Here is a 14,073-nt window from a genome sequence, read left to right on the forward strand (position 1 = left end):
GGTCGGGGGTTCAAGCCCCAGCACCACTGTTGGGCCCTTGAGCAAGGCACTTAAAGGCCTCCGGGGGGGATTGTCCCTGTAATAAGTGCACTGTAAGTCGCTTTGGATAAAAGCATCTGCCAAATGCATAAATGTAAATGTAAATGACAAACCATGGCTTACAGTAGAACTCAGGCAGCTTCGTCAGGCCAAAGAAGATGCTTACAGAGGTGGCGATAAAGTCTTGTACAGTCAGGCCAAGATAAGGAAATCAGAGTGGCTAAAAGATGCTACTCTGATACAACCCTGCATCTGTGGAGTGGCCTGAAAGACACTACTAACTTCAAGAGACCTTCCCTCAACACTGTTGGAAACCAACAACTGGCTGACAGTGAGTACACTTAGGGGTGTACTCACTTTTTTTTACCAGCGGTTTAGACATCAATGGCTGTGTGTGGAGTTATTTTGATGGGACAGCAAATTTACACTGTTATACAAGCTGTAAACTCACTACATTACATTACAAAGTGTCATTTCTTCAGTGTTGTCACATGAAAAGATATAATCAAATATTTACAAAAATGTGAGGGGTGGACTCACTTTTGTGAGATACTGTATATATAGTCCTATTGTGTATATCTATATATACTTTATTTTTTATTCTAGTTTTTGTATTATTATCTCCGGCTTGTTGTATTGTTTGTGCACTGGAAGCTTCTGTCACCAAGACAAATTCCTTGTATGTGTAAGCAAACTTGGCAATAAAGCTGATTGGGATTCTTCATGAAGGACATTGCTTGTTATGGGCATGTGAATGTTTTACAGCCTTGCTTAGCATCTATTCTCAATTTGGCTAGGAATATCAGTGCAAAAGCGACCGTCCATTGATGTAAATGTTTCTTGCATTCCTTGAATCGATCACATTTCTCTCTTGTAAATTTCGCAAAGTCTGGGAACAAGAAAATGCTGTGGTTCTTTCAAGAAAGCCTTCCTTTGCTCCTTGCCTCGCTTATTACAAGATTTTATCAGATTATCTCAGAAATTTGGCCAGAATTGTTCGGGGCCTGACTCCCTCCATGGATTGCAGAGCAGGAACCCTGTGAGCTTGCTCAATTTCCAGGTTATGTCTTGCTATGTCGAGCAGATATGGAAAGAGCCCATCCAGGAATTTCACCATATCCTGTCCCTCTTTGCAAGCAGGTGTGATGTTTCATGACAGAAAGCAAAATAACATGCTGTTCCATGCTGGATAACTACATATAAGTCCATCATATCTGAAATCATGTAATCCTTACCAAACCTTTCTGCAGGTACATTCTATAAGGAATGTTTAGTTTTAAATACAGCACTTAAAGTAATATTCCTGGTTCAATACAAGTTAAGCTCAATCGACAACATTTGTGGCATGATGTTGATTAGCACAAACATTTATTTTGACTCGTCCCTCCTTTTCTATAAAAAAGCAAATACCAGTGAGGAACTAACAATTTAAGTGAATGGGGGCCAGTTTTTGGAGGGTTTAAATGCAGAAATGTGAAGCTTATAATTTTATAAAAGCACTTACATTAATTGAAACTTTTGTGGGATTACTACTGCATTACATCTTCATGGCAACAAAGCTGTTATGTTGGATTGGAGTCAGTGAGTGATATTATTACACTAAAATCAAGTTAACACATATTGTTTACATCTTGTGGCTATACTTTTGAAACAGTATTTTAATGTTTATGGATTGGCCCCTTCACTTCCATTGTAAGCGTCTCATTGTAACCCAGATTTTTGCTAGAAAAGAAGGGATGAGTCGAAATAATTGTTTTCGTGGTAATCAATATTGTGCTACAAATGCTGTTGATTCAACTTTAAAGAATAGTTCACCCAAAATGAAAATTCTCTCATTTGCTCACAGTTATTGTATTCCGGATGTGTATGACTTTCTTTCTTCAGCAGAACACATGAAGATTTTTAGAAGAATTTCTCAACTCTTTTGATCCATACAATGCAAGTGAATGGGTGCCAAATGTTGTAGCTCCAAAAATCACATTGGTCAGAATATAAGTATCATTTAATTTCAATGGTCAAAGCAAATTTTTCAGAAGCGATCTGATAGATGTGGCTGAGAAACGGATCAATATTTTAGTAAAATGTCCTACAAATTCTCCTCCCTGCTAAGTCAATTTCCACTTTAACTTTCACTTTCAAATTCTTCTTCTTTAGTTTTTGTTGATTCACATTCTTCAGGCATACACCCCCTATTGAGCAGGGAGAAGAATTTCTAGCAAAAAACTGACTAAAATATTGATCTGTTTCTCACCCACACCTATCAAATCACTTCTGAAGATATAATCTAATCACAGGAGGCTTTTGGATTACTTTTATGCTGCATTTATTTGCTTTTTGGAGCCATTTGCATTATATGTACAGTACCTACAGAGATTAAATATTCTTCTAAAAATCTTAATTTGTGTTGTGCACAGAGCAAAATTACATCAAATAAAAATGTAATATCCTTTTACAAAATATTCTATGCCTGAAAAAACATAGCACCACAAGTCTTTTGTCTGAAGTAAACTAGTTATTTAGCCCGACTGATGATAATACAAAAAGAGAAAATACAAGAGACAATGTTTGTACAAAAACCAATTGTTGAACTTTATTAACATTGAGTTTTTTTCCTGAAACAATTTTTTTATTCCAGTTTTCTTATTAACAAATAGAAAACAGACTGTGTATACAACAGATTGAACCTCTACAGCACTAATCATTCACAAGGTAAAAATTTACTTGCCAACATTATTCTGAATGTATGGCCAGGTCTCCCTTTAACGTGTCAGTTGTAAATGAGCAGGCATGAAATGACATTCTGTTGAAGAGATTGTTTTTCACTTAAGTTGTGCTGCCCCACCCCAAACAAGGAGACCACCAAATACCTGGGCTGCTTAGATAATAAGATAATACAGTAGATAAAACTTTGTACCATTAATAGATTCACAGACAGCAGTCTCTTGTGTAGTTTTCTATATGTTGGAATATCAAGAAAATCCAGGATTACGTTTTGAGAGAATTATTGACAATAGAGCAGAAGCAGTTTATATACTGTATCTATAATATTATTTATATTTATTCATAATTATAAATTTATATATATATATATATATATATATATATATATATATATATATATATATATATATATATTTCTGTATAAAAAAGTTGGATTAACAGAGTTGACTCTCCCTCGGGCGAGTGGTTTATATTGTACAGGTGCCAGTGGCGACTGGACTCATTACAATTTCAGGTCTTCAAAGATGAGAAGCGGGCAGTGAGGGTCACGTCATGGACTGTGTGTTCAATCCCTCCCAACATCCTTCACGGTGAATGAACAATCAGAACAAAGGTCACAATTTATTCTTCACAAATCATCATATTTAATCCCAAGTGCTGATTTTGTTAGTTAGCGGACTTGTTTCCCTCTAGCAAAGTGTTTTATAATTACCACTAACCCGAATGCATACCTCTTGCAGTTTGAGAGATTTCTTTTTTCAGTAGAGAGAGACAGAACATTAAAAGGCTTCTCCAAAGGGAACCTGCTCTTTTTAACCCAATAAGACCAATTATACATAAAATAATAATAAAATTATGTTACAAAGTCAAACCATCAGCAGCTTAGAGAACAGTGGTTCTCTTGTATTAGTATCAGGAACATGTTAAAAATACATGTTCTTGTGCTAAAATAACCTATTATATTGAAAAAACAAAAGAACAGTACCAATTAATGAAAAGGTAGACCCACAGAAAAAGGCCATTAAGACAAAAGATGTTAAAAGATTATTAAAAACTAAATAAAAATAAAAACAATATTGTCATACTGAATTTCAGAATAATAACAAATGGTAATCGTGATTAAAAAAAAGGCCAAAAAGGAAAGAAAAAGAATTAGTGCTACCAGTAGCCTTTGACTGTATTGTGGATTGGTGTACACTAAAGAGAAACTAGAATAGCGTTTTTAGATGTTGCTTCTTGAAAGAGAGTTGTCTATATTTCCTAAAGCAATTTCTTGGTGCCAGTCAATAACGGACTGCAGTGATTGGTTTACCAACAACTGGATAGCCTGCCCTTCCTACCCCCACCCCAGATATCTGTACAGGATGAGGCGGGGGAATGGGGGCTCAGAAGGAACACTTGGTGCACTCCTGAAGAGTTGTACCAGAGGGCTGTAGTCCAGGGGTGGTTACGTTGCATAGTGATCAAAGCTCCCCAGGTACTCCAACGCTGCTCTGTAGCACAGCTGGTACTGGTCCTGGAGGAGGAAAATCAACATGTGTCAGAAAGATAAATGCTTGTCTGATTAACTAATAACAATGAGTTAACGTGACAGAGAGCTCTTGCTCTATTATAATGTAATGCAAGTCAAACAGTAGAAATATAAATTAACTTCCTTGTTAGTTGTTAAAGCTAATGTTAGCGTTGCATTTGTTTTGCATTATTCAGCAATAGAAACGTTTCTCTTTGAGCTTTTGGGGAGTGTATGTGTGGTTAAAGGGATGGAGGGTGGTGTTATTAGGTGGTTAAGTCTGTTGGAAGTTAGCAAGCAGCTTTAACAACATATTAGACAAGTGATTTCATTAGTGAAGGTTAGAAGGACAGTACCTCTGTCTGCACCATGGCAGGCCTTTGTGTGCGAAGAGTCTTGACGGTTTGGAACAGATCCACCACACCCTCATATCTCATCCTCTCCAGTACAATACTGAGAGTGATGAAAACACCTGTCCTTCCCACTCCAGCACTGAAAAACAACAGCATCCGGTACGTTAAACGTGTTTCATAAGTACACTTACTTCCCTTTAAATCTGCACTTAACCGTCGAAAAACTGTCTATTTCAGCCACAGCTTTGTCCCGTTTCAAAAAGATCACCAAAAATGCATCTTAAAATTAAGATAACGAAATTCATTCACAAACTTGCGCAGCTTATTCTTGATAACATGTTGTAAGACATGAAACAACATCTCTTGTCCACTTTCACACTTTTTTTGGCATCATTTGCAAAGAACAATTTTGGTTTTATTTTCTTTTCTTATTATTTTTGTCTCCTACCAAATACCTTGCTCTTCTCTTTAAACAATAACGAAAGGCTCTCCCATTTTTATTCATATATGCGCTAATATCCAAAGGAAAGAAAATCTAAATAAAACCAGCTGAAAATAATAAAGACATCAGGTAGGGAGATGTGGATAATAGTTTTATTTTATTTTATAATTAATATTTTGTCTCCTGCTACCCAAATCTTGAACATGAAAAACAGAGTGTAGGGAGATGTGGGTGAAGTTTAATTTTATTATAGTCACGGTTCTGGTGAGTCTGTTCTCTTCATCCACATCTCTTCAACTGAGGATTCCTCACGAGTCTGCTTCTGACTACCACAATGCTAACACTTTCCCATGAACACACTCTTCACAAAAGATTCCTTACGGATCTGCTCACTGCGCAGCCAATGTGCATTCATCGACAAATACACCCATCACCTACTGCAGTCGGTGCCGGGATCTCCACACTTTACCTGGATCTGCTTAAGTTTTTATTTATTGTTAATAAGTCCTTCGTACTGTTCCTGCTCTTGGGCCTCTTTGTCTTGCCTTTATGACAGAACAATCTAGCCAGGATGGACCCAGTGGAGGAATCTACTCTTCGCTCCGCCCCGTCTCAGCAGGGAGCCTTACTAGGGACGTCAGCAGGATCAGATCTCCACTTCTAACCGGGCTCTGGAGACGATGGCGTTGCAGTTTGCGGAGCTGACCTCTATCGTTCAACAACTCCGCCAGCCTCCCTATTCCGGTTCCACCCAGGAAGCACCTCACCGGCTCTGGTGGTTCCACACATTTATGAATGCTGAAGCGGGGTCCTGCTGCACCTTTCACAATGCTCCTTGTTCTTCACGTTACAGCCCTCTGCTTTCCCGTCGGAGACAATGAACGTGGCATGTGTTATCAGACTCCTCACCGGAAGGGCCGGTGAATGTGGAACCGCCATGTGGGAAAACAGACTCCAAGGGAGTGCACATTGACCCAGCCAAGGTCAGAGCCATCTCCGATTAGTCAACCCCAGATTCTCGCAATGCTTTGCAGAAGTTTCAGGGGTTCGCTAATATGTATCATAGGCTTATTCGTAAATACAGCCTAATCACCGCACCTCTGACGGATCTCACCTTCACACGCACTGACTTTTGTTGGTCCCCACGGGCCGAGGTTGTGTATTCTAAATTAAAGAAGCAGTTTTTGATAACTTCCGACCCTGCATGTCAGTTTGTGGTGGAGTTGGATGCGTCAGAGGTTGGTGTCAGACCAGTCCTATCGCAGCGCTCTTCCTCGGATGGAAAAATGCATCTGTGTACCATTTTTCACACCACTTAACACCAGCTGAACGGAACTATGATGTCGTTAACAGAGAATTACTGGCTGTCTGGCTGGCTTTGAGCGAGTGGCGTCATTGGTTAGAGGGTTCGGGGGTACCTTGGTCTGGACTGATCATAATAGTAGATTTGTAGTGCTAAACATCTTAACTCTAGACATACTCGCTGAGCACTATTTTTTACCCCTTTCATATTTGTCCTTTTGTATTGCCCGGGCTCTAAAAGACTAAATAATGGCAAGGAAGAAAACACATTTTGTGAGAAAATGGAAGCAGCCAAATGTCATTTAATAACCTCTGAAAATGTTTAACAGATTAATTTAAAATAAATGGACACAAACTTTTATTTTTCAATTGTGTAGCCTGTTTTGCCCCATGTTTCAAAAATCAGTGCACTTACAATAATTTCATGCTTAAAACTCTGGATGTATTTTGCCATCCATCCATATTCACTTTCAGACCTTTCAAATGTTTCATCTCTGCAAGCAGAATGACCTTATTAGAAGATAATACCTGCAGTGCACAGTGATTGGTCCATCCTGCCCAAACTGCTCCTTAGTTTTATGAACTTGACCAATGAAATCAATGAATCCTTCACCAGTTTTTGGCACTCCCTGCTCCGGCCAATCTGTGAACTGGAACTGGCGAATGGTTCTGGATTGGCCATCCTGTAGGAAATGTAGAGATTTATTAGTCTGATGTTGATCCATACGCATCAGGATTACTGGAGAAACAAGGGCGTGGTGATAACGCTATAGAGGGGACAACGCTTCTGGTACGGAGAAATAGATTGCCCATTTTCACTCTCACTCACACCAGCTGGACACCTCCCATTCAGATCACACACAGTAGGGAGTCTCTGTCCATATGGTCACTGCATGAACGTATGAGTGTATGTGTTTGAGCTACAAGCTTACTCATAACCTTGGACATAATTATAGTCTACAGACAGCACTTAAGTCCAAGGCGACACGCTCCTACACTGAGCTGCAGGAAGTGAGTGCGCTGGGTTCATGGGAAACATCCAGCGCCAGCAACAGATTGCTCACGCACTCCAGCAGTGCCCTCAAATATCACACTGAGTGACTTTCACATAGAATAATCAACACAAATACTTTTCTACTGGAAGACTACTACAGCATAGATTGAATGCAGGTTATAGATGTGGCAAAGAAAGGACTACGTAAATGATAGATGGAGTGGGGCTACGTACCCTGGCATCTGTGACTTTGAACTCACGCAGGATGTACTGCGGCATGTTGTATTCAGCCATGGGATCCACCACAAAGTACTGATAGCGGGCGGAGCGCTCAGCAGGCCAGTACTGATGACACTTCTCCTGTAGGAGGTGGAGTGATAGATAGATAGATAGATAGATAGATAGATAGATAGAGAGAGAGAGAGAGAGAGAGAGAGAGAAAAAAGCTAAGGGTGAAATAGCATTCGCAACCCATTTTACTTCCATAATGTTACATATTTCAGGGTGAAACAGTATATTCAATGATAGAAAAAAAGGCCTATCTATGAGGAATTGACTGGATCGTGAAAAATGGCCGTTTCAAACATGTGGACACGTTAGCTTGAAAAGTAATGTTGTTTCAGTTGTGGAGCAAGTTATTACATTTTGATGAAAGAATTCAAAGACAAACATTTTCTCTTTAAGATAACATGCAGCAACAAATCGTTTACAATAAGAGCTTACATAGATTCAAGAAAATAGGATCATTAATGATTTCATGATGAATAAAAAAACAACTGATGCATTTTAAAAAAAGGAACATGCTCTTACCCGTCCCATCTCTCTGAGTTTGGTCAGCATCACTACAATAGTGGAATTGTGTTCCCATAACATCCTCCAGAAGTCTTCAGTGGTCTCCGCTAGAGGACCTTGAGTGGCAACATAGGCCTTTTGTTGTCTATGAACATAGGACAACAGCTTTTGAGAACATTTCACGTATTCAATAAAAGGAGTATCAATACAAGTTTAGCTAAATTGAAAGCATAATGTTGATTAACACACAAATTTATTTAAACTCATCCCTCCTTTTCTTGCACTTGCAATGGAAGTGAATAGTGCCAATTTCTGAAGGGGTTAAAGGCAAAAATGTGAAGCTTATAATTTTGTAAAAGCATTTACATGAATTCTTCTGTTAAAAGTAATGTATTATTTGAGCTGTATGCATTGTCATGGCAACAAAGTTGTAAAATTGTCTATAACTTCACACAGTTAAGTGATTTTATCACACTAAAATCATGTAGCTATACTTTTGAAACAGTGAGTATTGTAATTGCCTCACTGTTACCCAGATTTCAGCTTTTTTTAAAGAAATGGAGGGACAAGTTGAAATTTGAAACATTTTTGGGGTAATCAATATTATGCCACAAATGCTGCTGATTGAGCTTAACTTGTATTGAACCCAGAATATTCATTTAAGGCCTTTAACAATAAAGGCAATAACTGTCTGGTTTAAAATCGCCTGTGAGCATTGATTGCGTTATTATGTAAAATCCATAGATCTTAATTTTCATGATAGCTTTGTGCAAGGTTATAGTTATTTAGCCTTTTGATTTGTTGAATATCTGTCAGTTACACTTTTTGAGGGCTGTTTTGCAGTTCTTGGAATTCTGGAATCACAAAATGAATCATTATAATCATTATTATTATTTATAAACCCATTGACATTTCTAGTTACTGTTAAAAAAGACAATGATGGGCCTTAGAGTCCAAAAGGTCAAGAACCACTGCGTATATATATCTAAGAACTCGTCTGATGGGTGTCTGATGAACATGACCTTAAACTCCAGGGCTGTAAACTAGAGCCCTAACATCAGTAAACAACAAAAAAAGAGTGACCCACCCTTTTGAACAAATCAGAAATGTTCTATAACTGTCAGTCATTTTCCATGTTAACAAATTTAAACACTGGGCTTGCTAACATGTTTTTAAATGGTGGGATTTTGGAAAAAGGGGAGTGTGGTTGAAGGGTTGGGGGATACAAAAGTGGCTGATTAGCCCTTTAAGACAAACTAGTCAACTGGTCATTAAGACAACCCACCAACTAATATTCAAAATTGAAAATATGTAGTTTTAACACATTGCTATTCTATAATTGTCAAAAGTGCCTTTTAATATCCATAGAACTAGGGAGGAAGCAGTTTCAAACATGAGCACTGGGTGGCAGCAGTGTGCTTTGCTGTGGAAGCTTGTATAACCAGCGTGCACATGGCAAACACATCACTGTCTCATACAAACAGAGCCACGGGTTAGCAACTAATGAAGGTGCTGCAGGTGAGGCAATAACATGGAACTGGGAGATTAAAGTCTGCTCAGGGCCTTGTTCTGACAAATAAAGAAACAGCAGAGTAGAAGAGAAAAGAAAAGGGGAAAGATGAGCTGGAACGCAGAGCAGAGGAGAGAGAGACCCCCACCAACACTAATTCCAGAGCATCCACATACACACACACACACACACACACACTGCCTTTGAGAAAGCTGAATAACCACTATATTAATCACGCAGTTCTTCTTTGGAGGTAATTTTTTCCTCCAATCAAACGGAATTCAACACAAACTGTAATACAGTTATAAAAGCCGACACAAAAACAGCTCTAATGACGTATGCTTGTGACCGGTGAAGCTCTTTGTAAACTAGTAAGAAGGTCAGGCGTGTTCTTACTGCATTAATGTGATGCATAAAAGCAACTTTTTGAAAAGACAATGAAAAGACAATGGGTCTCCGAGCAGACAGACCCAGAGGCTTGGCTAGAGAAGCACGTGCAATATTAATTTAGTTCGAGTCGAATACCCATATGTACAGGATGAGCTTCTCCAGAGTAGCTCTCATTAAGTTTTAATTCGAACGATAGGGGCTGATTTATCGAGCCCCCAGACATTCCCTTCACAGACTCTGTGACATTTCGTGCCTACGCTCCGCTTTATGGCAAACACGACTGGCCTTTTCTTTCTCAGTATTCTGTCTGAGATTTTCTCAAGCGTTCAGCCCATAGAGAGCGCCTCCATTTGTAATTCAATAAACAGCTGTCAGACACAGTACGGCAACAGAAAATGTGAAGGCTGAGAATGTGTAGACAAACTACACTGCTGCTCATTGTTTAGGGAAAATATTGCAGCAAAAAAAAAAAAAAAAAAAAAAAGAGTTATGGATAATCTCATTTACTACGTATGATTACATTGCATGAGTATTGCCTTCTGATCTAAGTACAAGTGGAAGAAATAATAGATGTCAACAAATGATTTTTGTTTTTAGCACCATTCTGAGTAAATTTTAGAGACTGTTGTGTGTGAAAATCCCAGGAGATCAGCAGTTACAGAAATACTCAAACCAGCCCGTCTGGCATCAACAATCATGCCACGGTCCAAATCATTGAGTTCACATTTTTTCCCCATTACAATGGTTGATGTGAACATTAACTGAAGCTCCTGACCCATATCTGCGTTTTTTTATGCACTGCTGCCACACAACTGGCTGATTGTTGGTGCCAGACCGGCTGGTTTGAGTATTTCTGTAACTGCTGATCTCCTGGGATTTTCACACACAACAGTCTAAAATTTACTCAGAATGGTGCCAAAAACAAAAAAACATCCAGTGAGTGGCAGTTCTGTGGATGAAAAAGCCTTGTTGATGATAGAGGTTAACAGAGAATGGCCAGACTGGTTCGAGCTGACAGCAAGGCTATGGTAACTCAGATAACCATTCTGTACAATTGATAGTCTGCTCACTACATCTCAAAATGCACAACATGTTGAACCCTTGAGGCGGATGGGCTACAACTGCAGAAAACCACGTTGGGAGCTTTATTAGGACTATAGTGTTCCTAATAAAGTGCTCAGTGAGAGTACATATGTATATATATAAATATACAGTATATATTGGGAGCAGGGGATGTGCCTAATTGTCATAATTTAACAAATATTATTATTATTTTTTTTTTTGAAGATTTCATGAATTTGATCTAACCTCACCCAAATGTTCTTCTAAGTATTTTTGTTAATGGTTGGCATGAGCAGCTACCTGTATCCATCGATGCAACTGGCATTGATGTAGTCAGAACCCTCCACTCCTCTGATTGGCTGCAGGCACACCCGTGTCGACTCAAAGGGCATAATATTGACCAGCCGATTCTTGAACTTGTTGCAGGGCAGGTTGGCGCTGATGAATCGTGAGGTATGGGCTTTGGAGTTGGCAAGCCTCTGTGGAAACAAAGCTTGGTTCAGAAGTCCCAACAGTAAACAAGAAAAATAACCAGGCAGTTCGGAAAAAAAATATTTGTAAATGTGGGTGAGTTGTTTAGCCCTATAGAGTAGGGCTAAAACCCTGTTTGTTGTGTGGTGTTGTGCTGTGATTGTTAATTGAAGGCGAGCAGATGTCATGCTGGAACTCTGCAGCAGTGCAGGGGGTTGCGGGGGTAACAGGCTGACTGGGAAAGTGAGGGCGAGACTGGCAGCGTTGAAGAGTAAGCACAGATGGACAGCAGCAGAGAGCACGTAGAGACTACTGGCTCTACTACAAGTTCTGCCTGTACTGGGTGCCCACTCCTATCTCTATGCCAGATGCTGTTTCTACTTCTAGAATCCACTTTTAGGTGATCTTCATAGTTAACAGATGGCACAGTAACGCATTTTCAATAAAACTTTTATAGTGCCATCGACATGTCTCGCCTCAGTTGATGTGATCTTTTTTAATACTTTCTGCATTTATGAGTAACTATGTCTCCACTGGCACATAGTGAGCAGGTGTTTTCGATTCATTCTCTATTGGAGCTGAGTGACAGGCTCGAACAAGGCATTGTGGGATAGCTGAGTAGAGCTAATGTTGAAAGCAGGGCCATAACACTATAAAGAGTTCAACAGTGCCCACCCACATTTTCAGCTGTTTTGGTTCTGAAAGTATTTTTCACATTAATTTTATAATAAGGATTTCTTTAAGTTCTTTATAAAAGAGTTCTAAGTTATGAACCAAACCAAACAGCTCTGAGGTGAATCACAACATTACAAACTTTGATTTGAAGCAGAAAAATGATTTGGAAAACAGACAAAAAGACAAAGATACAAGACTTTGTTCTTAACGTCTTTATAGAGGGAATGAACTTCAATCCCATAAAGCATTGCAAATGACATATTCAAATTAATATTGGTGGAAAAAATATAAACTTATTGATTTAAAGTTATTTATTATGAGAATTGAATCAATATACTGTAATTGTTTTGCAAAATATTCTGATATAAACAAATGTACAAGCAGTTTGAGTGTGTAGGTAGGCCGACTCGCTTGAGTTATTCACAGTGCACTATGGGAATGGGCGGTTGCCTGTTTCTCTGATTGGTGGGTCTTTCTCGTCACAATTTACAGGAAGTGTAGTTCTTCACCAGGAATTACTATTAAGATATACTATTAAACGTGATTTTTTTTTAAATGATGTTGAAATAATGCAGAATAATGTCTTCATCAGATGTAAATACCATCGATTAACAACAACAGAACTTATGGTAGGTTTTTCAGTAAAGATTTAATAGACACTGTTAATAATTAGTTTCCCTAAGGAAACAATTAATGGGACTTCCAGAACTAAACTTTTGTGCTCTCTAGACATCTACCCCAATATTCAGACTATTTGAATATAATTACAATCCTACTTCTGGTGCCCCTCTGATCTAAAATATTTGGTTACATCCTTGAGTGAGAGCATCCAAAATGTGAGAAAAGCTACACTTTATGCAAATGAGACAAAAATTGTATTAAATTGAATCTATTTGTATAATTTAAGCATTCAGAAATAGTTTTTCTTACGGTAATCATGCGTATGCATATATATTTAGTGTGGTGATGTGCAGTCACCTTAAACTCCAGCTCCATGGCTGTGACTGTCTCTCCAGGTGGTGGCTGGGTGAGTTTCTGGATGTGTGCATACAGATTTCGGGCGGGAACTTCAGTATTACCGCAGGTGGCAGCCTCCAGCAGGGCCTCGTGGATAAAAATGTACTGGTCCTCCGTCTGCACCATGTAGTTCCTCTGGGCTCTCATGCAAGTGACATGGCCGTATATGTCTACAGTCTTCTCATGCTTCATACGTTCTAGCATGGCATCAATGACTATGAAGCATCCTGTACGGCCCACTCCAGCACTGTGAGACACAAGCTGGTTAGACCAGTGGTTCTAAACTGGTTTTACTTCAGGATCCAGATTTTACATTGAACAAGTGGCAACCCAATACATTAGTGCATAATATAGCAATATAGCATGATAATTGTTTATTATACAAAAGTAAATAAAAATGTCCGTTATATTAAACATGATATTTATGTACTGTTTGGAACTGAATGAGATCTCGTTACTCATGCCTGCATGCTTTGGTGAGAGAGCATACCTTTAGTTATTGTAGTATTTGCATGTGTAATTAGTTATTATGTACAATTATTAAGTTTTATTTGTTTGGAGTGGCTTTTGGATACTAGGATAAATTATTTTTGTAATGCTATAATTTTGTATTGCTTTGTCGTATCAAACAAAATTTTTCTTTAAAATGATACAAACAATTGATCCTTCTTGTTTTTTGTTGAGTTATAAGCCTTTAATTTTGGGTAAATCCTAAAGGGTTAAACTATAACTAAAAGGTCCCCCTAACTCTGTCTATAGGGGGCAAAAGGCAACTGTCACATCCGGAGTTTAGAA

At 38.7% G+C, this 14,073-nt stretch overlaps 1 protein-coding gene across 1 annotated transcript in view; it reads right to left on the bottom strand.

The window, feature by feature from the left end:
- Window positions 1-2,593: 2,593 nt before the first annotated feature.
- LOC127649257 (receptor-type tyrosine-protein phosphatase F-like) overlaps window positions 2,594-14,073 on the bottom strand; it is a 168,050-nt gene continuing 156,570 nt past the window's right edge. Inside the window, 7 exon segments of the mRNA XM_052134281.1 lie at window positions 2,594-4,276; window positions 4,627-4,762; window positions 6,896-7,050; window positions 7,596-7,721; window positions 8,172-8,298; window positions 11,416-11,594; window positions 13,240-13,525. Of these exon segments, the coding sequence (XP_051990241.1) occupies window positions 4,208-4,276; window positions 4,627-4,762; window positions 6,896-7,050; window positions 7,596-7,721; window positions 8,172-8,298; window positions 11,416-11,594; window positions 13,240-13,525 (1,078 nt within the window). The 3' untranslated portion in view covers window positions 2,594-4,207.

Source organism: Xyrauchen texanus, chromosome 9, assembly GCF_025860055.1.
Source record: "Xyrauchen texanus isolate HMW12.3.18 chromosome 9, RBS_HiC_50CHRs, whole genome shotgun sequence".
Taxonomy (NCBI): domain Eukaryota; kingdom Metazoa; phylum Chordata; class Actinopteri; order Cypriniformes; family Catostomidae; genus Xyrauchen; species Xyrauchen texanus.